The following is a 26,360-nucleotide window of genomic DNA, read 5'->3' on the forward strand; positions in this document are numbered from 1 at the left end:
GAGGAAGGGCGGGGTATTAAGTCAATTAATTAGAGTAAGAGACTTAAAATTAGACCATAGACCCATCTAGTCCATCATTCAGTTCTCACAGTGCCCACAAGCAGAACCTGAGTAAAAAAGCACTCTCACCACTAGTCATTCCCCTGTGATTCAGAAGCATACTGCCTCTGACAGAGGAGGGAGAACAGAGCCATAATGGCTAGTAGCCATTATCGCCTTACCCTCCATGAATTTATCTAACCCTCTTTTAAAGCTATCCAAGTTGCAGGTTTTCACTACATCTTAAAGGAGCAAATTCCATAGTTTAATTAAGTGCTGTATGAATAAGTAGTTTCTTTTCTCTGTCCTAAATCTTCAGATGTTCAGCTTCACTGGATGGTCCAGAATTTTTAAAGCTTTGCTGCCACTTCAGGCAATAGCAGAGCTGCCATCAAGACATATTGGCAGTGTTGACATTTGCCAAAAATGGCCCAATGGGAATGACACAACAGCATGAGCATGATGTAGATTTGCTCCCAGGCCATTATTGAAGAAAAAAGATGGTTGCCCCCAGCAGAGCCACCCCTAGGCACCAGGAAGCGGGGCAGTTGCCTCTGGCCCCACGCTTTGGGGGGCCCTGCACGCGCCGCGCTTGGCGATCTGCGTATATCATAACCACAGCATAAACAGATTTCATGACTGAGTCAAAGAGATCATCGTTGCCAGCCGGCTGAGCTTGTCAAGCAGTTGTGCACCACCGGCTGACAGGCTCTCTTTCCCCCCTCCTGCATATAATACCCGCAACCCCCACCTCATCTCTTCCCAAAGCCAAGGAAAAGATAAGGCCTGGCTCCTCTTGGCTCCAGTGGCTCTCTCAGGGTTAAGCAGAGCGAGTTCAGATTGCTAGAGAGGACACCCCCTCCTCCTCCTCCTCCAAGCATGCCAAGGGAGAAGGTCGGAGGGTGGAGCGGGAACTTCCTGACCTGCCTATTGTGGGAAAGCGGGCTTTGCATTTCTGCTCTCCCCCCTTGCCCCTCCCTCCATTAGGGGTGTGTTGGGAGACTCAGAGGAGCACTGGATGGAAAAGGGAGGAGGCCTGCGAAGAGCTCCAGATCAGAGGCGGAGCGCGTGTTGTCCATTGCAGGTGACTCAATCCCTGCCATGCCCAGTTTGGAAAAAGGATCCCAAAATGCAGGAGTTAGAAAAGGGGGGGAACCCCTCCCCTCCTCCTCCTCTGGATTATAGGAGGGTGGCCAGGTGCAAAAGAGGGCAGGGCTCTGTCGCCTTTCATAGTTGTGCATCGTGAAACAGCATTGTTGGAAGGGGCCTAGAAGGCCATCGAGTCCAACCCCCTGCTCAATGCAGGAATCCAAATTAAAGCATCTCCGACAGGTGGCTGTCCCGCTGCGGCATATTTTATATATTTTATAATAAATATTATATATTTTATAATAAATATATAGAGAGAGAGAGAAAGAATGTGGAGGAGCCCCAACTATGCTTTTGCCCTGGGCCCCGCACATGCTAAGGGTGGGCCTGGCCCCCAGTGGCAATCTGCTACAGCTCAGGAAAGAGCAGAAGCTGTTGCTCCTTTTGAAACTGGTCTGAGGGAAAGATTACAAGTGGCCACGGCAGCTGGGAGGAGCAGCCATCACCAGTGGCATCTGCCTTCCTCATTTATATGGTGGGCGCAGAGGAGAGGAAGCCACCTTCTGAGCAGGCCCACCGTAGGGCATATTGCCTTTGGGGAAGGGCCCTGGCTCAGTGGCAGAGTGCACACTTTGCATGTAAAAAGTCCCAGGTTCAGTCCTGACATCTTCAGGCCAGGCTGGGAAAGGCTCCTGTGGAAACCCTGCAGAGCTGCAGCCTGTCAGTGAAGACAGTAGTGAGTTAGATGGACCAGTGGCCTGACCTGGTGTAAGGCAGTACACTTTCTTCCTAAGCCATTGCTGCCACCACCCCCATCACCCCCAAAACCCCTGTAGCTGGAAGCCAGAATTTTATGGGAAATTAGAAAGTTGTTGAAATATGAACAGCTGTAGGTCTTGTGCTTTAAAATATAGACCTTTTTATTTCATGATCAAAATGATCATATATACAAACAGTAATTTCCAGTCCTTAATGTAGCCGGAACAGTACCTTCCACAAACTTAAGGAAGGTACCAGCAGTCCTTAGGGAACCCAAGGGTTACACAACCAAAAGAAATCTCTAGGGGGGGAATTCCAGAGCCACCCTGGCTGCAAATAGCACAGTGGGGACTAAGTGTGCTGACTGTTGGGGGGAATGGAAAACCAGGGAAGAGGGGGAGCATCTGGAAGAGGACAGAGTTTCAGCCACTCCACACTAAAACATTCTGCCGTGGATCCCACTTCTTTATTTTATGTTTAATCTCAAAATATTCATTTTATTGTTATATTTACAGAACATTATACCAAGTATCAACAACTGTTCTCAGTGGTGAAATTATCGCCTTTGCTGAGAAGCTGTATCTATGTACTTTAAACCCTAATCAATCAGTAAGAAGCAAGGCAATGAAATGATTAAAATCAATTGATTGACAGCTCTGCTTCTAACCATGAGCACTTAGAGCAGCAGGAACTCCGTCTGTCGCAGCTGCCATGGCTGATCTCTGTTCTCCTGCCTCTGAGCAATCAACACCCGAGGCCTCTCTAGTGAGAGGAGACAGTGTGACGCAGAACTCTCTCCACTACTGAATGAGGGACCACGTAACTCACTTTGCTTGCGGCATTGGGCAGAATGTAGAGAGCTATGGATGAATAACCAAGCTTATTACGTCACTCTTTGGAATGATTTTGATGATGTAATTCAAAGAGTGCATGTTGAATGTTGCTGTGTCCTTCCTCTCCCTGAACCACTTATGGGGGGAGGGGGAGTCTAAAATACCATTCTTCTATCTACCCCATACAGAATTCAGAACATGTCCTTGCATCAGACAGCATCAGACAAATTGTCTGAAAAGGAATTGCACAGATCACTCCAACACAACCCTCCAGACAGACCAACCTTCTTGGGGGAGAACACACACTCTCCAAGAAAACATCCTGAGGGTTAACTGGTGGTGGCTACATGACAAAGGGGGAAAGAAAAAAGGGGAGGAAAGGGGCAACCACTTAAGAGGTTCTAGCAACAGGCATACAAAACTTGATTGATTAATAAATAAACAAACAGCATGAGGAAGGAACATTATAATAATAATAATAAAATTCATACCCCCTGCTAGGATATAAGGTTAGTGTGTTGGATTTCCTCCTCCTTGCCATGTATGAAGCATGTTGTGCTATTGGACTTGAAACAATTCCACAAACACCCAGCAGAACAGGGGTTGATAACTCTATTAGAGCTAAGGCAAGGCTACTTCTGGTTCCTGACTGAGCATCACTTAACAAGATACAGTAGGACTAGTTGGAGGCATTTAGGTTATTGGTTTGTACCAACACCACTGGTCCCAAACTGCTGTTGAGTGTGTAAGGTACAACCAAACTTCTTGTATTCATACACTGTGTGGAAGGAAAACAAATATGACATATCTATATATCAAGAAACTTTGATTTAAAATGTCAGTGAATGAAGAGGTAACAGGCATTCATAGAGTTCTTGGTCCTCCAGCAACTAGAGTGGACTATTTGAGGATTAGACATATGTATGGAGGATAGATCTATCAATGACTATAAACCACGAAGGCTAAATGAATCCTTAATGTTCAGAGGCAAGCTACCACTAAATACATACGAGAGGGTGACTGCTTTCATGTTCTCCTTGTGGACTTCCCAGTGGTATCTGGTTGTCCACTGTGTGAAATGGGATGCTAGACTAGATGGACCTTTGGGCTGATCCAGCAGGGCTCATCTTATGTTCTTATGAGTAAGGGAATATTGGTGCTTTTTTAAAAAAAAGACTCTAACCCAAGTGTAACTGCCCAGGGGAACTCATGTAGTTCTGTTTCCTTGAAGGAGCCCAGCAAAAACAGAAATAAACTACTGCTAGATCTTCTAAATAGAAATTTAATACACTACTGCTGGATGAGTGCAAATTTACACAGCAGCAGAACACCAAGAATTAGTTTCAGCAATAAGCTAACAATAAAATACCAGCTTCTAAGTCTGCAAAGGGGGGTACACAGTCATTCAAATGCTAATCAGAAATTCTATGCATTAACAGAGGCTAAAGTAGATATTAACTGATGTGTGCCAAACAGTTGGTATATACCAAGATGCATCTGAGCATGGTGGTGGAGGCAAAAAAAGAATCCTACCTTTTTAGGTGAGAACACCCCCAGAGTGCCACCATCTTCTCTCATAGCCACACCCATTTCTGCCAACAAAGCTTCCCTGGAAAATAAGAAAATGCGGAGGTACTCAGAAAGACAATGCACCATGCTCTCTAAATGCAATTGATGGAAATACAAGTACATCATTAAAATGCCAATCTTGGAGGAGTGTAGGTGCTGGGGAAGAATGGGCAGGGCTGAGTGGAATAGTAGCCAAAGTTTAGTGTTGACAGCAGGCTCAGAGGCAGAGAAAGAGCTATGGTGACAGAGGAAACGTGACGAAGTGAGCCCTCTTGGCTTGCTTCTTCCTAAACATTGGGGGGGGGGGGAAGAGACATCTTGTACTTCAACATTTTATATTCATTTTTTCCCCAAAACATAATTGTGAAGTGGTCCAATAATTCCCAACCTCTCAGGATCTCTAGTTGTCATAAATGGGTAGTCTATGAGCTGAAATAGCTTCCACGTCAGGAAGGGCTGCAGCTCAGTGATAGTGCATCTGCTATGCATACAGAAGGCCCCTGATTCAATCCCCGGCATCTCCAGGCAGAGCTGCCTCCACTCAGTCTAGGCAACACTGAGCTGAATGAACCAATGGTCTGACTCGGTATGAGGCAGCTTCCTATGTCCCTGTGGCGATTGTTCCACATGATGACTTTAACATGCAACACATGTGGCTCTCTCCCACTGCATGGTGTGTTTCTCTGTTATACTAGTGCCACCAGCAAAGCCTGGCAGTGGCATGGACACACTTCATGGGATGGTGTTGAACCACATGGTGAAGCACTCTACCTCATGCAGGCCATTTCATGTAGATGCCACATAAGGCATGTAATGCATAGAGCATCCCTAAGAGTAATCATTCCCTGCCAAAAGAATGAAGATGTTGTGATGAATAACATGGCAAACCACTTGGGCCTCAAGTGTGAACCTTTTATTATGAATATACCTGCCCAGGATGATTGCTTGATTCTTACCTCTCCATACGAATTGCTTCTGTCCTACGCAGTTTTTCTTCCCATGTTTCATTCAGCTCAGCAATGATCTTCTCAGTTTCCTGAAGAGAACAAGTTGAACATAAGTATTTCATAACTGCCACCTGATTGGATTAGAAATATTTTGCCTTCAATGAGTTATGCGGGACTCAGCACCCTTTCTCTAGGACGGGTAATGAGTTTGTGCCACTCAAGATTTTGCTGGACTAAAACTCCCATAATCCCTGATCATTGGTCATGCTGGCTGGGGCTGATGGGAGTTGTCCAACAATATCTGGAAGGTTCCAGGTTCCCCATCTGTACTCCAGGAGGCAACAATCAAAAGAGCCTTATGTCACTCCACTTACATAAAACACATTCATGAAGCAAAGCTTTGGCTTGGAAGGATGCAAGTCACTCAACTAAAGGAAGGGATAACTACTCTCAGTTAACAGGTAGCTTCAGATTCTTTCCAGCATTATCTTATCAAGATTATAATACCCAAAGGCAACACTGGAGACTAAAAATTCTTGCTTGTGCTATGGTCTCATTCTACCAATTCTGCACCCTCTAGTACAAATGTGGCGTGCATGTGCCTCTTACCTTCAGTCTCTCAATGGCTTCTTCACTACCTGGAGCAAACATGATGCGCTCATGGAGACTGGTGACAGAAGCAGCTCGGCTGGACAAGGCTGAGAGTGAGGAGGATGGGCTCATTCCTACCAAGGCATTGGTCACTGTGGAGAGATTGTCATGGCGTTGACTCATATCTGCCACTCTACGATTATCATTATTGTTCTCAAAGTCGGACATGTCTAAGGGGTTCAGGAGGGGAGAAAGTAGAGGGAAAGACACAAAGACAAGAAGGAAAGAAAAGATAGAGAAAAGAAATGCAGTTGGGAAATAGCAACATGATGCAATGAGGAGAAAGATAGAAATTCAACAAAGAGATACGCAGACAATAATGTAGGTATGGGTGCCAGGGCAGGATCCTAAAATCAGCTGGAGCATTCACTCTACGCCCTGTACAGCTTCTCTAAATGTTTGAAACTCTCACTTTGTGCATGCCTGTGCCTTGGGGAAAACTGACAGCTTACTGAAGATCTTGGCTACAATCACTGTGTACCCCTTCTCCACTAGCATTCAAGGCAGGGGACAGAGAAATTCCTTGAGAACATGTCCATTAAGGCCACACAGAAGGCAAGGAGAAGATTTCAGGAGCTTAGTACCATTCACTTTCAGGGCTGAGGTATCAGAAGCTGGAAATGTTTTTAAATTTCAAAAGCCACCCTGGGAATTTTTTTGAAGAGGGGTATAAATCTCTCAAACAAATAAATAAAATAAAATAAGATACTGAATCTAAGATATAGCTCCAGTTGTGAATATGGTTATGATATTTTGTGTACACATCTGCTTTTATGCTCCAATTTGCATATCTAGGAAGATGTCTTGAATATGTCAAATGCAGAAAATAATTACAAATGAAGGTACTGAAGCAGCTAGCACTGGCCATCTAGTTTTTTGTACTTGGGTATCAAGAACAGGGGATGGGTGGGCAGTTGCAGTTGCAACCAAGTAATGGTGAAAACATCTAGTGAGAAAGAAGCGGAATGTCCAAATGAGAGAACTGCTATGCTGCCTGGAGAGTACATAATCTAGGGTCAGGTTATGAATCAACAACTTGGGCTCCTACTGGGAGGAAGAGTGGGATATCAATCAATCAACCAACCAATCAATTAATCAGATAAATAAATAAATAAAATTCAACTGAATCTACCACAAGGGTAGCTGGAATGAACAACAAGAACGAAAATATAAACGCTTGGTAACAAACATCTTATGCGTACACTATTCATACACAATTGTACAGTTTTGCAGCTTATTATGATTCCAGAGAGATGTGAATAGAGGCAGGACTTGGCACTACTAGGTATAACTGGGCCAAGTCAAGTTGTGCTTATTAGGAGCATGTCCACCGCCTACATATCTTGCTTAAAACTTTCAACCTCAAATGCCTCCACTGGAATAGTCTCCATTGAGTCCATAGTTTTTATACACTACTATATAGGATAAATTAGAGTGCGGGCCTTACTATGTTTACTCAGACACTGGGTGCCATTCTGCTACTGGGCCAAATTCAAGGTTTTGGTACTAACATCTAAGGCCGTATGCAGCTCAGGACCAGGTTACTTGAGAGACCTTATCCCTTATATATTCAGTACTGTGTTCTTCAGGAGAGATTCTCCTTAAAGTCCCCAAAGATATTGGAAGCCCGGTCCACAGTAACTCAGGCTAGGGTTTTCAGCGTGGCTGTCTTTGTTCTATGGAACAGCATCCCTGTCAAGATATAACAGGTGCCCACTATCTGTACTTTCCAGAAACAATTGAAGACCTTCTTTGTTTTGGAAAGCTTTTCCAGCTAGATGAAAAGGTTTCAGCCTTAGATGCTTGTTTTATATCGTTTTTAAACCTATCTTCAGTTGATTTGGTATTATTTTAAAAATATTTTAGCTGTTTTATGGTGTGTTTGTAAATCACTTTGATACATACATAAAAGGTTATTTGAAAGAACATGTTTTCCAGTGAAATACTAAAATGGCTCAGATCACATTTCCTTAGATTCCCCCCACCAAAAAAAAAGAACTATCAGTCATTGAGAATCTTTCAGCTGTCTCTCACAATTAACTTATATTACAAGACACACTTACTGTATCATTTTTGGCTGGTTCCTTGTATGCCCAGGGGTAGGGAACCTATGGCCCTCCAGATGTTGTTAGACTATGACTCACATCATCTCTGACTATTGGCCATGCTGGCTAGGGCTGATGGGACTTGGAGTTTAACATCAACTGGAGGGCCACACATTCCCCACCCCCTACTATACCTGTTTTAAATATGTAGAATAGAAATTGCTCTCAGATAAAGTCTAGATCATTCAGTCAGGGAACAGGAGTTACACTCTGTAATACATCTTATTATGTTCCTATCATTAGGAATTAAAGGATTGGCTGGTGTCAAATGTTTATTTATTTATTTATTAAATTTATATCCTGCCCTTCCTCCCAAAAGACCCCAGGACAGCAAACAAGCAAATGTTCCAAAGCTCCCTGTTTTTTCATATTATGCATCTGTCACATCATTACTATTAATAAAACCCAGAAACGGCCCAAATATGTATAGCATGGAATAAATAAACTTTGTGGGTCTAACAAATTCACATACAGCTGGACCAGGTAATATTAGCATCAGCATTTCAAGGATGTTAACAAGACATTAGTTTTATGAGGTACATGTCCAAACTCAAAAATTATTTCTAGCAAAATTTTAGTGTTTTAGCGTTATGATTAATGATGACAAGAGTTTGAATTTAGAAATAGTGTTCAACTTCCAGTCTGTTTGATCAGAAGCATTGCTTGAAAAAGCAGAATTATAGACACAGTGTCTTTCCAATATGGATCAAGATAGCCATTAAATACCAGCCATTTTAGTCAAAACTCATAAAGAAAAAGGGAAGGTAGGAGGTTGGCTGTTGGAAGCTTCCCAAAATATTTCTTTCTGACTCATGTAGATGAAGTTAAGACAGCTGCTGTTGCAGTCTGTTTCATAATACAAAAACATGCACCTTGGAGTCATTTAAGACAGGGGTGAAGAACCCAACTTTGACAGGTGGGTGAGGTAACCCACTTGTCAATCACATGACATCATTATTATGTCACATGACTGACATGGGGGTTGCCTCAAAATCCCAACATCAGAGGCTGAAAGGGGGAGCGTGGAAAACGTTTACAAAGGAAAAGCATAGGGAGGATTGCAAGGCCCTTTGTGAATCTCCCACCAGTCTCCTTTGCACCCCCTGATGTCAGAGGTGCAAAGCAGAAGAGTGGGGAAAATTGGAAAGAGCTTTCAAAGCCTCCCTACATGGCTCCTTTCCACCTCCTATGTCCTGTCTCAGAGGTGGAAATGAAATGCACAGGGTGGCTTCAAAGGGCAGTCATGGAAGGCAAAAGTGGTTTCCATTCAATGGGAACTGCTTCCCCCTCCTTGAGCTAGGTGCACTGCTACCACCAATCAGTTGATGGGAGGGTGGGAGTGTGCCTTGCCCCAGCAAAGGAACAATTGGGAGCCCACTTTAAGCTTCTGATTGTTCCTTTGGCGCCCCACCCTTACCCATCCCACACCTGACATCAGGTATGCAGGCCAAATGGGGAAGGCTGGCAAGCCAAGATGGAACTATGGGACAGAGATTCCCCACCCCTGATCTAAGATTGTGGTGAAAGCTGTGGATATTTTGAAACTCAAGCTCTTAATAGGTGACCTTCCTGCTCAATGTATTTTAACAAAGGGTGGGGAAACTATCAGAAGATAGTTCAGGGCATGCATCTTTGTAATATCAAAAAGACCAAACATATCTGAGAGGCAAGAAATCCAGGAGAATATCCTGAGAGTTTTACATGACATCTCATTTTCTGGTTGCTTCCCTACACATTTTTTAAAAACAAAATGCAACCATGAATATATCCCTCAGACTGTTCTGGCAAACTTTTTGCACCAACAGATAAACATTGGCCTTGCAATACAGCTGTCCTTTTCCTCTGTAGCTAAAGTATTCAGCCTCCATTCAAAGGCTTGGCTGGAGTCCAACACAGCCTGGCAAGCATGACAAAACCTTCCATTTCAGGACAGCTTTCTAAGAGTCCCTTGAGGACCGAGAAGAGCTTTGTCTCTATCACTGACCCTCACCAAAATCTCTGGGAGGATGGAGGGGCAGGACTTTGGCCCTTGAGTAAATAGCGGAGTAAATATTGATTCCCTATTTCCTGAGGCTGAGTTTTAGAAAAGAACATTGCCCTAAAACAATGGAAAGCCAGCTTGGTGACTAAGCCTAAACTTTTGAATAATAACATTTAAGAACCCAGGCGAACATAAGGCAAACAACACTGTTAACCATTCTGATTTGGGTAGGATTTTGGTTCAATACATCATATATGTAAAATATATTTAATAATATAATTAGATGTTTTGGGCTATGTTCAGCAGATAGACCTGGGGGGGGGGAGGCAGAACCTGTGCAATCCAGGGGGATAGGGCAAGCTCTGTTGGGTTTTTAGTACTTGGACACTGGGCAACTTCTGAGAAGCCAGAAAATTTGCTTTGCCTGCCTGTGCTTTAAATGGGTGCTTTAAATCAGAGCGTAGGCTGAACTGCTCACAAACAAGGCACAGGCTGAAGGGCCTTCTAACATGCCAGCAAAAGCCAGATCATTTTGTCAAGCCTGTCAGCAGATGGACTATCCCAGCAGCATTCCTAACAGGTACAGCCATACAGTCAGCAGGAGGGCCAAATAGAATCACCAGTAACAATTGTGCTATCTGTGGCCTGAAGCAGATACGTTAGTGCTTCTGGACAGACTATTTCCTTCCTCCATCCTCCTCCCACCCACAACAGAACATAAGGCCCAGTTGCAGCAGCAGCAGCAGCAGCACAACCAATGAGAAACACAGTTACAGCATAGAGAAAGGAAATCTCAAGAGCAAAGACCACCCAGAAGATTTTAGCAGGGTCTGTGGCAAGACTTACTGGTTGAGGTTGAGGTGAAGAGCTGCAGGACCTCCAACAAAGGACACAGGGTAAAATGGCCTGGAGCAGGTATAAATTATGAAGTTGATTTGGTCTATAGGCACATGTATCAATCAAGGCCCAGAAAAGATCCCATTACAGTGTCCTCAGGAAGGACATATGGGTTAAGATGAATCTCCCCTAATCACCCCCACCTGGGCCTTTCCATGGGGAAAAAGACAATTTCTGTGGAACAAGGATATAAAGGGAGCGCAAGACCCAGCAAACTAATCTTTCATCAGTGCTATGCAAAGTAGCGGGTGCACATCCAGACCATGTTTTACATTGTGGTTGGACTATCTCTAATGCTCCTGCTTTTGTCCCCTCTGTATTTTTGTGGAGATACAAGAGATTGTATCAGTATCGTTCCTGGGCAGCTATGAGGGCGACAGTGTTCACAATAGCCTTGTTGAACTGTACATGAAGAACTGAGTCCATTTCTCATGCTGTACTTATGTTCCTTTGCTATGACTGAGTCTGTCAGAAGCAGTGAAGCACACAAAATACCAGCAATGGGGAATACACACATTTAGGTCCTCCTGGAACAGGGTTGGCTAAGAGAGATAGGAGAAGGGTGGAGGGAAAAGACAAAGAAAACAAGAGTAGGTTCATCTTATAGGTATAAAGAAACAGCACCTGAGGGCCTTTCCACATGTCCAGAAACCTGGATTTTTTTCTTAGTGCAATATACCATGTCTTCACACAGCACAGGATAGGAATCAGACTCATTGTAAGGGGATAGTCTTTCTGTCACTTAGTTTAAATAGGACGATGTTTGCTCCTCCAAGGGTGATCACACAACCTCCAAGCAAATAAGGAGGGGGAGAGGCAAATAAAAGCAAAAAGGCTAACGAAGGTGGGGCAGGGGGAAGAAGCAACCATGTTTCCAGCAGTGACACATGCCACTCATATAACAACTTTTCCCACAGTATCCACATTCTCTACCTGAGGCGAATCACATCTTCCTAGCATCAAAATACTACTTTTTGAGTGCTGTGGGACGGAAAAAACTCACCAACCCCATATACCACAACAAATGCACTATCTGGGAGAAAATGTTTGGATCCCTTGCATCAATTCAGCAATAATTGCTTTGTATTGCCCACTTTATATTATTGACTGGAAAGGCCCTGAGATGCATATTCTTCAAGTTAAACAAATTTTCCCTCATTCACAGCTAAGGAAGCTCCCACTGAAATATAACGTAGTGGGATAATTCTCCAAGTCTGATATTAGAAGAATTAAAATACTCCTGTGATCCTTTTACCGGGCCAGTAAACAGTTTCATAGCAATATAGAGTTATGCCTGGAACTGGACATACAAAGACGAATAATACGTTTGGAGAATTAGCAGGAGACAACCAGGAAAGAAAAGGTAGAGCAATGAGAGTCCCAGGAACAGAGCCGCCTTGGGGCCATTTCCCATATCACAAGGCACTTCTATCTGGTGGCTGTGATGCCATCGTAAGCTATGCATGTGCAGTAGCTCTGCACTTAGACTGAGCTGTTATCAGCATGTGACAGCAAATATGTTGTTCAAAAGTTGTAGTGGTGTGACAAAAAACAATGCAATGAGCCAGTACACACCTGACACAGCCATTACGCAACTAAATTAGCTTCCACATGATGGCTATAACATGTGAAGTGGCCCTTAGGCCCTTCTTATTGTCATTTCATAATGGACTAGGAGGGCATGAGGGCTATCAAGCAGAAAGGGAAGCCACATTGGGGGTGGGTCTTGTTCTATTCAAGGTGGAGGTCAATGCCAGCCCCAGTCCAATGCATAGAAAGGCAACATACTGTCAATGATGTCTCCCAGGCCCTGGGCATAAAGTAGATCTCTCAGACGAGCCACTTCATCCTTCAGTTCTCTGATCAGTTTGTTGTTAGGATCCTCATTAATGACGGCGTTGCACCTGATCTGCTTAGCTCGGTCGGCATACCTGTGGGAGCAAGACTTATTCTGAGTAAATTAAAAATGTCATACAGTGTGGTTTGTATAGAGCTCCTTCAGTTAGAAAATCCAGCTATTTCCCTCCCAAACCCAGAAAATAGCTCAGTTAATTCCAATCCGGATACGAGCCAAATGGGACCTCATTCCACATCCAATTTTGCTCATCAAGGGCATGATGGCATCAACTCCTTCCTCTATCACCCTGGTGGGTCTCCAACCCCCCTCCTTCCCATCCACCTAACTGCCCACCTGGCTCCATCCTTCCCTTTTTTCCCCTGGCCTCCATTCAGAGTGTGAGGAATCTTGCACGGGACCTACCTTAAGGTGCTAAGGGTCTCATCGTAGTTGATGTCAGCAGGACTGAGAGCAGCAACCATAGCAGTCCGAGAGTTACCACCTGCCCAGGGAACACAGAAAAACACTGGCTGGTAGAAGATAAACTTACCTATCTATCACACATCTTCATAGACCGCCTTCATTTTTTTTCTAACACTCTTCCTGTCTTCCTGTTCTTTCACTATATTGTTTACTATATCATTTTGCCCGAAGGATATGGGCACACAGTGAACCCCCTGCCCCTGAAGCATCATGATAGCTCCATCAGTCACCCAGATACTTTGTGATCTAGAGAAAGATACTAGCATGGATATATATGTGTGAACATACTGTGGAAATGAGATTTCAGACAATGGTGCTGTTTATAGGAGTGTTGCCCACCCCTCCAACAGAAAGAGTTACATGATAAACATCATAAATGTCAGGGAAGCAGAAGAATCTGGAGTACCACTGCCAAGAAATGTGATGAGATTAAGAATAGGTGTAGTATAAGATATGAGAACAAAGTACCTAGATTTTCTCGAAGGAGCCAAGTAAGTACAGAGTCCCGGTATGGAATAAAGTCTGTTTTTTTCTTCTTCTTATTCTACAGGGAGGACAGAACACAACAATGGAGCATACATTTCTGACTCTGAAAGTATTTGGCAATTCAAGAGGATAAGATATTCAAAGTTAAGCCATATCATACCAAATGGCAGGCAGCCTTCAAATGTTGTCTTCAATGACAAGCACTAAGATATATTTCCTAATCTTATAACCTCAAAGTAGTGGTTATTAATCCATATAGGGTCTTGGAAGAAAACTCATATTCCAGATCTTGGAAGAAAACAACAAGCTGCTTATGGTGATGCACAAATTCATTTCCTACTCTAAACTGGACTACTGATTTAAGAAGAACGGTCAGTGTTCTATCACTCTCTGCATCCTTTTTCTGGAAAATGATGAGAGTGGCCTAAAATAAATATAGAACAACCAGGAAACAAGTCAGTGTTTTAATTCCATACATTACCACTGGTAATAGAACCAACTTGCCCTGTTACACATGCAGCTAGCTCACATATGTATACTGTGTCTATAACTGCATTCTTTTCATAAAATGTTTTGAAATGTGAAAACCTTTCAGCAGTGACCAGAATACCATGAAGTAGTCATAGCACAGAAATGAGTGGATCTGAGTTTTAGTGTTGCCAAGATTGGCAATTTTAATTTGATCTAGTATGAAAACCACACTGAGCCAAAGAAATTAATTCTGTGATCTGTCACTTTTTTTCAGATATTATACAGGAGATACAAGCTTTTATGTGATTGGTCCAGGTACAAATATCAAGCTGTCCACTTTTGGGCCACTCTATTTCATTCTTTCCTCCTACATTATCAGAGCCTTGTTAATATCTCCTTTTAATTTTCTTTATTAGAATCTCTGCTGTTGTTTTTCATTCCCAGAACCCTTAGGTAATTACATCATGCCATGTAGGAGATTACATCATGCCATGTAGTTTCAAGTACAAAATATAGGAACACTCTTTAAAATGTCACAGTGCAGCATAGCTCTGCCCTTGCCACCTGCTGCTGCTAACTCTGAAAAAAAAGGGGGGGGGGAAAGACTATCACTACTTAGAGATGCTCCCAAATTTCTTTACTGAATTCTTCTCTGAAATCTCTTCTGAACTGCCTCATTTCAAATACAGAACAGAACCAAATGTGGCAGCTTATTGCCCTTTTTCCAATGATATTTTCTCTAGACCATCAACCATTCTTTTTTAGGAAAATTGCTGGCAAGGCTGCTGAAGCATGTTTTGGATGGTGATGAATAGTGGTAAACTGTTACAACAGAGGGAAGCTCTGTTGCACCACAGATGATGCTGTAAAAAAAGGATAGCAAGGAACTAGCACAGACTGTCTCCATACACACACTGACCAATGCCCTCCCCCATAAAACCCACTAACTTGGCGGGGGAGCACTCTGTAGCACTGGACATCCTCAAAAGGAGTATTTCAAAAGGCAGAAAGCACCAAATCATTAGCTCCCATTGGTGGACCATTATTTGCTATTAACCAGAAATCTGCCTAACAAAGGAATGATCAACACTTCCCAAAAATGGATGAGCATACTTAATTCAAATACATATTTAGTTCTCCTGGAGAATTGAAAAGAAATTTGCAGCAAATTAGCAGAAGATTGTAGAGGAGAATGCTTGAACATGAAGATCTCCAAATCAGAGATATTTACCTTATTTGGTCCTGAATCCTGAAAGAAACCAGAGATGTTGATTAGCATTCCATGAGCATGAGAACCAGTGTGGTGTAGGGATTAGAGTATCGGACTGGGATCCGGGAGACCAGGGTTCAAATCCCTGCTCAGTCATGAAGTTTACTGGGTGACTTTGGGCCAGTCACTGTTTCTCAACCTAACCTACCTCTTAGGGTTGATGTGAGGATAAAACTGGGAGGGGAAGAACCATGCTTATAAGCCACCCTGAGCTCATTGGAGGAAAGGTGGGATATAAATGTAATAATAATAATGATAACCGCCGCCGCCACCACCACCAATAATCACATTCCCAGATGAAGAGCATTTACAATGCAGTCCCAACCCAGATCCATGCCACTGGAAGAGGTTAGGATAAGGTGGAGGGAATCCTCTGCCAAGTTCTACCAGTGGGGACAGCTCTGCTGCTACAGAGGTGCTCTCTGCACCCAGCGGGGTGATAAGCTATCGCCAGCAGTTCTCTCACTGGCAGTAAACTGTGGGAAAGCCCTGAGGCAGAGTGTTTTGGGGCTAGGCTATCCAAAGTCCTGCAGACCTCCCAGGGGCCCAACCCTCAGCCTTCTCTGCTGTGCCAGCCTGTAGCTGATGTAGCAAAAGAGGATTTCCCCCATCCCTCACAGAGACATATATTCTGACCTGGTCAGCACAAGCAGCAGAGCTTGGGATGTGGTGGTGGTGGATCCACCACTCTGCTCCACCTTGCTGTTCCCCAGCTGAGGCTCAGGACTGCTCTGCCCATCACAGTTCAGAGGCAAGGTTCATGGTATTATTGTAGTGTGATAGGCAGAGTGCTGGACTTGACAGATTAAGGAGCCACACAAAGGCTTTCTCCTGCTAATCCATTTCTGAAGGGTTCAGACCTTTCAGCTCAAGCCATCTATGTTTAAGAGCTGTCAGAATGTTTTCAATATATAGTTTGGTTAAATATATAACCTATATATAGGTTAAATATATAGTTTTCTGGCATTTTTAATTTTTTGTTAAAAAATAACACAATGTTCCATCTTTGTTTTGTTTTTCATAAAACATTTTTGGACATGAGACTTAATTTTAGAAATCTAAGTGTATTAGAAATCTCCTGTTTCAATTCTCAGATTCCCACACACACTCCCCACTTCAAACATAAGTAGCTGGGGATGAATAAAAAGGGCAAACTGCACATGTTTCATAGCTAGTCTGACTTTGGGATGTTGGGGTGAAAGCAAATGCTTATCTGGCATCTTTTCTGGAAACCAAATGGCTGAGCAATTGTCCTAATTATGCACTTCAGAGTGTGTACAACTCTGTATAGACCAACTGTAGATAAACACTCCTATCTATTAATATCAATCGAGCCTTACCATCTCAGCCAGAGCAGAAATCACCTTCCCCAGTGTGGTGAGCGATTTATTGATGTTTGCTCCTTCCTGTGAGAATGAGACAATTCCAGTTTGGAGCAACCAATTCTAACACAAACTTTACAAATAAATTATTTCAACCACTGTAGACTTTCCATTTAGCACAGTAATCAAGACTTAAAATTATTCTCTTGAATTGTTAACTTCTACAGCAACTTCTGTGAAAATCCACCCACACAGAGTGATGCACAGCTTTGCCTATTTCTTACCCAGAATGAATGAGGAGTGCCAATATGGCATAGCATTAAATAGCTAGACAATAAGAAATCAGCAGCAGAGTAACTAAAATGGAAAAGGATGGAATTTGAGCAAGTATGGACAGCAGAAGATAACTGGTATAGGAATAATGATAATTACCAGAACACTTTCTTATACTTCATTTCATTGGCATATATATAGCTAAAGCGTCAGGGCTCAGTGTGCCCAGTCCTACATACAACAAAGAACATGCATTAATGTCTTGTTTAATTTGGTCACCTTAAGTCTTGTGCCTTTCGCTCCTGTGGAATCAGCTCGTTCACTCCCTGCAAGATCCACCAAGCTAATTTTGCTGACCTGAAATCAGAAAACAAATGAGGAATGTAGAGGAATGTAGGAATGTAGAGGAATGTATTGCCTATACTATCTGTCACCCTCATCTACCTGCCAATTAGACACTGGAAGGTATTCAATCTTTCCAACACAGATTTCTCCACTAGGAAAAATGAGGAGTGAACTGACTACTTCAGTTTTGACTTCAATCAGTAAGGTAGCCATCTCTGGGATGGTCCCATGATATGGTCTGAAAAGACATGATACAGCTACCTTGCTGAAGCGAGGCAAATCTGGATCTGATCAGTACTTGGATGGGACACCATCTGGGTACCAACATATGCCACTTTTGAGAAACTCAAGTCACTGTACAATAAAACAGCCAAGAAACCATAATAGCACTTAGGTTGCTTGTACACCTGGGCTTACCATGATGACAACAGAAGAGGAGGCATTTGTACCCACACTCTAGAGGATACAGTATCCAGAGGATCCAAACTAATTAGTGGAGCACAGGCCAAAATCATGACAGCTATATGGAATGTCCATATTCAAAGGCAGTGTGCCACTGAGTATCAGTTTCTGGGGAGTAACAGCTACAGATGGGTATTGCTTTCAAGCTCTGCTTGTGGGCTGACTGGAGACAGATTTCTGGATGAAATTGACCTTCAGAATGATCCCACTCTTTCTTCATTAGCACGTCTTCAGTAGACATTTCTAGTGTTATTATTATTATTTATTATTTATTACATTTGTATACTGCCCCATAGGCAAAGCTCTCTGGGTGGTTTACAACAATTAAAATCAATAAAAATAAATATACAAATATACAAATTTAAAAACACTTTAAAAAAAACCAATTTAAAAACAGATCCTAAAATGCCTGGGAGAAGAGGAAAGTCTTGACCTGGCGCCGAAAAGATAACAGTGTTGGTGCCAGGCGCACCTCGTCAGGCAAATCATTCCATAATTTGGTGGCCACCACTGAGAAAGCCCTCTCCCTTGTTGCCATCCTCCGAGCTTCCCTCGGAGTAGGCACCCAGAGGAGGCCTTGGATATTGAGCGTAGTGTACAGGTGGGTTTGTGTCAGGAGACGCGTTCCATCAGGTATTGTGGTCCCAAACTGCGTAAGGCTTTATAGGTTAAAACCAGCACTCTGAATGGAGCTCGGAAACATATAGGCAGCCAATGCAAGCTAGTGTTGTCTGTAATCATTCATACATTTTGGCACAAGTCCTGACAGCACTAGTCTGAACAAAATTCGATCATATTTTGCCCATTTTTACTCCTTCTGTACCCAACTCTAATTCATTGGGGAAGAGGTATATGGAAAAAATAATCTATGGATATGTCAGGAAGATTGAAGATTAGTAGGTTGATCTTCTAAGTAATCTCTTCAGCTATTTTCACCTCATTTTATGTGCAATGATGCTTTTTGCCCCTTGTTCCACTGAGTCACCTCATTTAGTAAACAGACAGCTGAGATCAGAGGCTTAGTCATGGTTGGGTTGTTATCAGTGAGATGGTACCAGGCTGCACCCATTCCCTCTTTATCCCTTTGTGCTGCTAGAAGCAACACATACTTTTACTAGTCTGCCTATACCCACCTTCTCAGTGGTGATGTCAGTCTCCGCATCATGCCGTTTCTGAGTGAAGATAATATTGAAGACAGCATGTGAGCGGCTGCTGGTTTCATTCATATTGGTAGCAGCAACTGTCCTGTTGAGCAAGAACAGCAGAGTCAAATTTTTATTTCTACTTGGAAAAAACCAAGTTCTACTTTCTACTTGAAAACATCCAATGCTATCAGAAGGTATATTGCCAGGATCTCAAAAGCTTCACTCAACTGGGAAGCAAGACTGACAAGATCAGCCTTGATCTAGGCTGTCAATTCATATTCCAAAGTTAAACAGCAGCACTCCAACTCCCATCAGCCCCAGCCAACATGGCCAATGGTGAAGTATTATGGGAGTTTGTAGTCCAACAACATCTGGAGGACCTCAGGTTCCCTATCCCTACTTTGAAGTCATCAACCCAACAGGCCAGCAGCAAGAACCACTGAGAACATAAGAAAAGCCCTGCTGGATCAGGCCAAAGGCCCATCTAGTACAGTTCTCACAGTGGCCAAGCAGATGCCCATGGGAAGCCCAAAACAAGTGCAATGGTATTCTTCCCACCTGTGATTCCCAGCATACTGCCTCTGACAGAACATATAAAACATCAGCTCAGAAACCTTAACCTTAAAATGCTTTTTCCATATAGAAGATTAAAGTAAGATGCCTGAGAGCTATCCAAGCTGTGTGTCTTGCTCAACTACTAACAGGAAGGATTAGCTAGTAGCCATGCACAGCTATATGTTGATCAAAGAATATTTTCTCAAATATTCCTTCAGTGTCACTCTGCCTGCAGCTAAGGAAAGGAGATGAAAAGACGCTTGCTGCAGACTTCTCAAGCGAGAACCTAGAATGGAGATCTAGATGAGAAGTGAAGTCAAGCTGGTATGAGAAAATATAGAAGTTGCAGGGTGAAAGATAAGAGTGTTAGGGCTCCATTTCTCCAGCCTCAGCATAGAGGCATAACCCCCTCCAGTCATCGTGTTGTATGCAGTATGGCCATTCCTCTCGTGGGTATGTTCAATCCACCATCTTTTAGGGCGGAGATGGGGAACCTGTGGCCCTCCAGATGTTGTTGTTGTTGCATTCCAACACTGCCAGTCAGCATGGCATATGGTCAAAGATTATGTGAGTTGCAGTCCAACATCTGGAGGACCACAGGTTCCTCCAGATGAAAGTGGTTCCCAACCTCTTTGGTATGGGGACCCACAAGTCCAAATTTACTTGGTATGATAACCCATCAATTTATTGTCACATCACTTTTGGACCTCAGGTTTTCAACAGCTACCAATTTCATGCATTTAAACCAAAGGCAGCGTCTGTGCATTCAGAGGTGAGCTGTAACAGTCACTCAAAACAACTTCCTGTATGAGCAACTGGTGGCGCATTCTCACTGGATCTGCCACCAGCTGCCAGAGAGCAGTTCCGAAGAGTTAAAATGTAAGACTTGAGCCTTTCTGATATCCCGTTACAAGTGTCAACACAGTATTATAATATGGCACCAAAACAAAAAGTTGTAAGAGGTATTCATCATACCAGTTAAGGACAAAAAGCAATAATTAGTTGGGGTATATTTATAAAACCTGTAACCCACTTGGACAGGCTTTGCAACTCACATAAGGGTCGTGACCCCCAGGTTGGGAAACATTGCCCTGGGTGCTTCCCTGTTCCCAAGAATATCTCAGCACTATCACTTCTGCCCTCTTTGGCAACCTCAGCTCCCTGGTAGCATCACAAAGAGAAACGAAGACTGTTTGGTGGGAAGAGCTCTGAATAACAATTAGATTCATGACTGCATAGGTGTATGAGGGAAGCTCTCTTGCAATTCTTTTTACCTGGCTTTGTTCCCAGAGTCCATTAGATCCTGGATGTCATTATAGGATGTGACAGCTAGTTTCGAGAGATCTTCAACATATGGCCCAAGGAGTGGGTGCTCTCTCACCCTCAAGTTCCCTTTGTTTTTGGGGTTCAGGAGGTCACGCACACGTTCACAGTATATTTCCATGTAGCTCACCTTTGGGACACAGTGTGTAGACAATTAAAATTACACATTGAAAAATGGGCTCCGTTTGGACGTCAGCAGCAGCACAAAAGTGGGGCTGCACATCTTGTGGGCACTGACTGATACAGACATACTGCATATCTCTTCAGAACAAAATAAAACAAAGCCCCACTGACCTCACCAGAGATGCCTACAACATTTCCAAACAGTGAGTTAGGGGAAAGGATCTTTGAGAAGACCACAAAAAGAAAGTCTGCAAACAAATCAAAGGGGTTTAAATGCACAGCTAAGCACTCCAGGCTACAGTCTCGTGCATACTTAACTGAAAGACCCACTGAGCACAATGGGCTTTCTTCCAACTAAATATGCACCTGAAGCCTCTATCTGTGTTCCACTGATTGTCCATCTAGATTACACTTTTTACCCAGCACTCCCCTCAAAAGCTTTGCATAATATGTGAAAAGAAATATGCATAGTAGATGGCGCTAATAGAAACACTGAAAGGGATTTTCAAAAGTGAGCTGTTTTGTGAACAGAAATGTATCTTATTCATCTGGGGTTAACATGCAGCGGCTCTACAGGATCACCAAGTGACAAGGGCATTACATTTGTGTCAAAATATTAAATAATCATAGCAATCCTCTAAGCTTAGGGTGACCAGATAAAAGAAGAGGCCAGGACTGCTTCACCTTTAACTATTGTGTAGAAGAGGTGATTTCTCATAACAAAGCAATAACTGCTGAAAACCCTTCTTCTGTTAAAGGTCAGGAGTCCTGTCTTCTTTTTTACCTGGTCACCCAAGAATTCAGTAAAACACTATTTTGTAGCTTTTTTGTCGTGGTGATGAACTCATTTTGCAATGACTATGTTTCCACAAGTAGATATGATTTCCATTCATGGTCAGTGAACCTATCATACATTCCCTCTTGCCTCCAGAAAAGTATAGACTATGGCCAAGTATCACTTCTTACCTCCACTGAGTATGACATATTGTCATTTGTTGTGTCATTGATTCGGGAGAAGAGATCCTCGCACAGCTGCATAACATGAGAAGTAGAGAGAAAGAGTTGCATTGATCTATGACAATAGCACCATTTACTTAGAATCCATCCCAACAATCTGGCAGCCACATAGATTTTTCTCTAAATGTTGCTGAACAAGAGGATATATGTCACTGTGTTATTAGCTGGGATGTAACTAGGATAAATCCTCATATAAGCTTTCATCCCCCTCCACTGAAAGAAAGACAACTCTGGCAGCTTTGAGTAAATGTTCAGGTAAACCTCAGGTAGGTTCTGCTTGCTCAGCCAGTAGGTCTCAGCTATCTCCCTCTGGACTCTCCTTTCTCCCTTGTACAGTTAGTTCAGTTTACTTCAGCCAAAGGACAAAGGTGTCACTAGGGGCCCTTAATCAGTATTAGCTCACAGGGTGGAGAAATGTATCCCCCTAAAGACAAGAGTAATGTGGGCCCCCAAGACTCATACCCTCTCTTTCTCTGCCCTCCCCCATGGTTTTCTGACCTCCTGTATTGGATGAACCAGTAGCCTCTGGCCTTCCTCTCCTCTGCCCTATCCCACACCCCTGCACGCCAGCACCATTTCCAGGATAGGCCAGTTATTGCCTCCAAGTGGGCAGTGGGGGAGGAGGCAGTTGTTATCAAAAATATTGGAACAAAAATATATATTTGGGCAAAATATTTGATTGGAAGAAATAGTAATTTGGAAAAATAAAAATATTTATGTAAATTCCAGTAAAATATCCTGCATAAATGTCTTTCTGGTACCAGGCAGAGACTTTTGTATCATCTCAGGCTTTTTAACATCTTCTAACATTGTTCTAAATGGTGTAATTGTATGTCTCCCATGTAATTACAGAGAATGTGTCTGACAAATATAACAGACAAACAAACAAAGGGCACTTAGTATTAATACTGATAGATGTGTCTGATAAATCAGAAGGAACTCTTCCCAGGACCTCAGTTCAGAAACTCCCTCGGCTTTCTGAGCTGAATTCTCCTTGTGCACATACAGATTGTCAATCTCATCAGCTGACGAGGAGGAGCTGGTTTGATACAGTAAATTATATTGACTCATTAAGGCATCATTAAGACACTTTCTGTTGGGAACCGGCCATTCTTTCCACTCCACTCCTTCTCCTTCTGTGTATTGTAATCACTTTGGACAATTCTACTTGCTTTTCCACCTATTGGGGTTCCTGCTAATTAACTCACCTCCTGCTAGGTGGTACTACTTCCTTCCCTTCTGCCAATAAGCCATGGACTTTCATACTCTCCTCATTGCTACTTACCTATTTAATTGTTTCATACACTCCCTGTCTTTCTAACAGCCATTCGTTCCCAAATTCCATCCTCTCTTCCATCCCAAACACATATTTCTTCAACCTGCTTGTTAGCTTCCAGATGCATACTCTTGTCATAATTACCTGGGGGATTATGCCTTGTTGGTCCTTCTCCTGTCTGCCCATCATAGTGTAGGACTTGCCAGCCCCAGTCTGGCCATAGGCAAAGATGCAGACATTATAACCTTCAAAAGCATGCTGCAGCATCTCTTCTCCAATGTCCTGGTACACTTGCTTTTGAGAGGCATAATTGATGTCTTCAGGCTATTAAGAAAAAGAAAATGGGGGATGAGATGGGAAGACTGGGAAGGGGAGTGGAGAGGAGAGGAGAACCCTTCTCCCCTTTCCATGTTACACTGTTGCGGTTGTATTACCAGAAACTATTCTAAATGCATGATGGGAGTTACTGGAACTTTACATTGGAGCATAAAAATGTAAATGTACTGCCTTCAAGTCGAGCATAGTCTACTATTATTTCTGAGCAACTCTTGGAACAAAAATAACAACCCAGGGCAATGCCCTAAGTTCTATGACTTAGGAGTGACTTTTCCTGAGACAAAGGAAGATTATCTGCTAATTCTGTGACCTTTCATTACTGACAATGAACACTGTGCATCCCGTGTTTCATCACAGACATGTTTATAGGAGGATTGTTATGATGTACACTTAGCAGAATTCATGTCTGAGACCCTTTTGCTACAGGGCAGTTTGGGTTGCCATCATCCAAGTGGCTCTGTGGTGCTATATATACAGTATGTTGGAAGACATAATTTGAGAAGGTCGTCCTCCACTAGAAATCCCTAAATGTTCTCCTATCACGTAGTGTCAATTTGTGTGAAGTAGATCACCACAAGTTTCCAGTTAATCTCACATACAAAAATGTGGGGGGGGGGGCTGCAGTCTACAAATAGTGCTAGAACCAGATATGTGTAGTTCACAGAAGTGGCTTATTAACATAAGAGGGCTGGATCAGACCAAAGGGTTTTCTAGTCCAGCATCCTGTTTCCCACAGCTGCCAATGAGATGCCTGTGGGAAGCTCACAAGTGGGACATAAACTGCAATATTCCTTTCCTGCTGTTGTATCTCAGCGACTGGTATTCAGAGGCATGTTCAGAGGTACTAGATAGCCATCATGACTAGTAGCCATTGACAGCCTTATCCTCCATGAATTTGTCTAATCCCTTTTTTTAAACTGCCCAAGTTGATGGCCATCACCACATCTTGTGGTAGCAATTCCCATACTTTAACTATGTGCCAGGTGAATACATATTCCTTTTGTCTGTCCTGAGTCTCCTACCATTCAACTTCAGTCTTCAGCTGGTTGCTTTTTAAGTGACCACTACATCACAATTTGCATTTATGATTCAGAAATATACCATGCAATGAAGGAACAAACACTCTGGGTTGTATTCAGCCAAGTCCTACTCAGAGTAGACCTCTTGAAATTAATGAACTTAAGTAAGTCATGTCTATTCACTTCAATGTCAATGGGTTTACTCTGAGTAGGACTAGCACTGAATACTGCCCTCTGACTATGGCAACTTTCCAGCAGGGAATAAATATTTTATAGTTCCTCTCAACCTTATAGATCAAGGTATAACAATATGGGAATGGCTGAAAGGTGTCAGACTAAAGGCAGTAATTGTGATTAAAGCACAGAAAAGGAGTGCTGTCTGTAGGGTGTCATCCAGGACAGCCATTGCCGAAGGCAGAGATTGCCAATGTGGCACCCAGGGGCACACATGCACTTGTAGAGGCATTCCCTGGTACCCACAGAGTTCCCTCCCCAGCTGATATTAGGCATGAAATAAACTTTCTATGGTAGCCAATAGAATAGGCTGCATAAACTCCCAAATAAAGAAACTCAATAAATTACAAAATAGATATGCAGTTAAGATAGCCAGCAGGGGTGTGGGGGCTTTCCAGCATATTGCAGTTTGTTATGTGTATGACTTTTCTTTGGCTTGACAGAATTTGTGGGTGTGTGCTCGGGGCAATGAGCTCCTGGCCCTCAGAGAATGAGTTGGTTCCCTTGAGGTCAAGGTGGCTGACCTGGAGAAGCCGAGAGAGTGTGAACAAGGCTAATTCCATGATAGGACTCATTAGGAAAGGAACTGAAAATAATACTGCCAATATAATGTCAAATTTATGGTGTGACCACACTTGGGATGCTATGCACAATTCTGGTCACCTCATCTCTAAAAGGATATTGTTGGTATTAACCTATAAAGCCTTATATGGCGCGGGACCACGATATCTGTCGGAACGCCTCTCCCAATATGAACCTGCCCGTTCACTACGATCTACTACAAAGGTCCTCCTCCGGGTCCCAACCCATAGGGAGGCCCGGAGGGTGGTGACAAGATCTAGGGCCTTCTCAGTGGTGGCCCCCGAACTATGGAATAGTCTCCCTGAGGAGGTGCGCTTGGCGCCGACACTACCATCTTTTCGGCGCCAAGTTAAAACCTTCCTCTTCTCTGAGGCATTTTAATTTAAGTTAATTTAATTTTAAATTGTTGTAATCTGATTTTAGTTTGTACAGTTTTTATATACTCTGTTTTATGAGAATGTGTAATTTTATTGTATTTTTTGATGTACACCGCCCAGAGAGCTATTGCTAGTCGGGCGGTATATAAGTTTAATAAATAAATAAATAAATAAATAATTGTGGAGCTAGAAAATGTTCAGAAACAGGTAACCAAAATGATCAAGGGGATGGAGCAACTCCTCTGTAAGGAAATATACAACATTTGGGGCTTCTTAGTTTAGAGAACATGCAAGTAAGAAGGAACATGAGGTGTACAAAATTATGCATGGCATGGAGAAAGTGGATAAAGAAAAGCTTTATTCCCTCTCTTATAACACTAGCTTCGGTACATCCAATGAAGCTGAATGTTGAAAGATTCAGAACAGACCAAAGGAAGTACTTCATGCAGCACACAGTTAAGCTATGGAATTGGCTCCTACAAGAAGTTTCAATGGCCTCCAACTTGGATGGCTTTAAAAGAGGATTAGACACATTCATGAAAGATAGGGCTATC

The 26,360-nt window shown here is 42.9% G+C and overlaps 1 protein-coding gene across 6 annotated transcripts in view; it reads right to left on the reverse strand.

Annotated features, from left to right (window-relative positions):
* Window positions 1–26,360, reverse strand: part of KIF1A (kinesin family member 1A) — a 158,020-nt gene that overhangs the window by 86,279 nt on the left and 45,381 nt on the right. For all 6 annotated transcript variants that reach the window (XM_061636495.1, XM_061636499.1, XM_061636498.1 and 3 more), the window contains exons 4-16: window positions 23,403–23,582; window positions 21,932–21,997; window positions 20,794–20,972; window positions 18,953–19,064; window positions 17,292–17,369; window positions 16,758–16,823; window positions 15,379–15,396; window positions 13,659–13,734; window positions 13,131–13,209; window positions 12,659–12,801; window positions 5,846–5,979; window positions 5,246–5,325; window positions 4,254–4,329 (exon numbers count right to left, since the gene is read on the reverse strand). In XM_061636495.1, coding sequence (XP_061492479.1) covers window positions 4,254–4,329; window positions 5,246–5,325; window positions 5,846–5,979; window positions 12,659–12,801; window positions 13,131–13,209; window positions 13,659–13,734; window positions 15,379–15,396; window positions 16,758–16,823; window positions 17,292–17,369; window positions 18,953–19,064; window positions 20,794–20,972; window positions 21,932–21,997; window positions 23,403–23,582 — 1,287 coding nt within the window. The remainder of the gene's footprint in view (window positions 1–4,253; window positions 4,330–5,245; window positions 5,326–5,845; window positions 5,980–12,658; window positions 12,802–13,130; window positions 13,210–13,658; window positions 13,735–15,378; window positions 15,397–16,757; window positions 16,824–17,291; window positions 17,370–18,952; window positions 19,065–20,793; window positions 20,973–21,931; window positions 21,998–23,402; window positions 23,583–26,360) is intronic.

This window comes from Rhineura floridana, chromosome 7 (assembly GCF_030035675.1).
Source record: "Rhineura floridana isolate rRhiFlo1 chromosome 7, rRhiFlo1.hap2, whole genome shotgun sequence".
Lineage (NCBI taxonomy): Eukaryota > Metazoa > Chordata > Lepidosauria > Squamata > Rhineuridae > Rhineura > Rhineura floridana.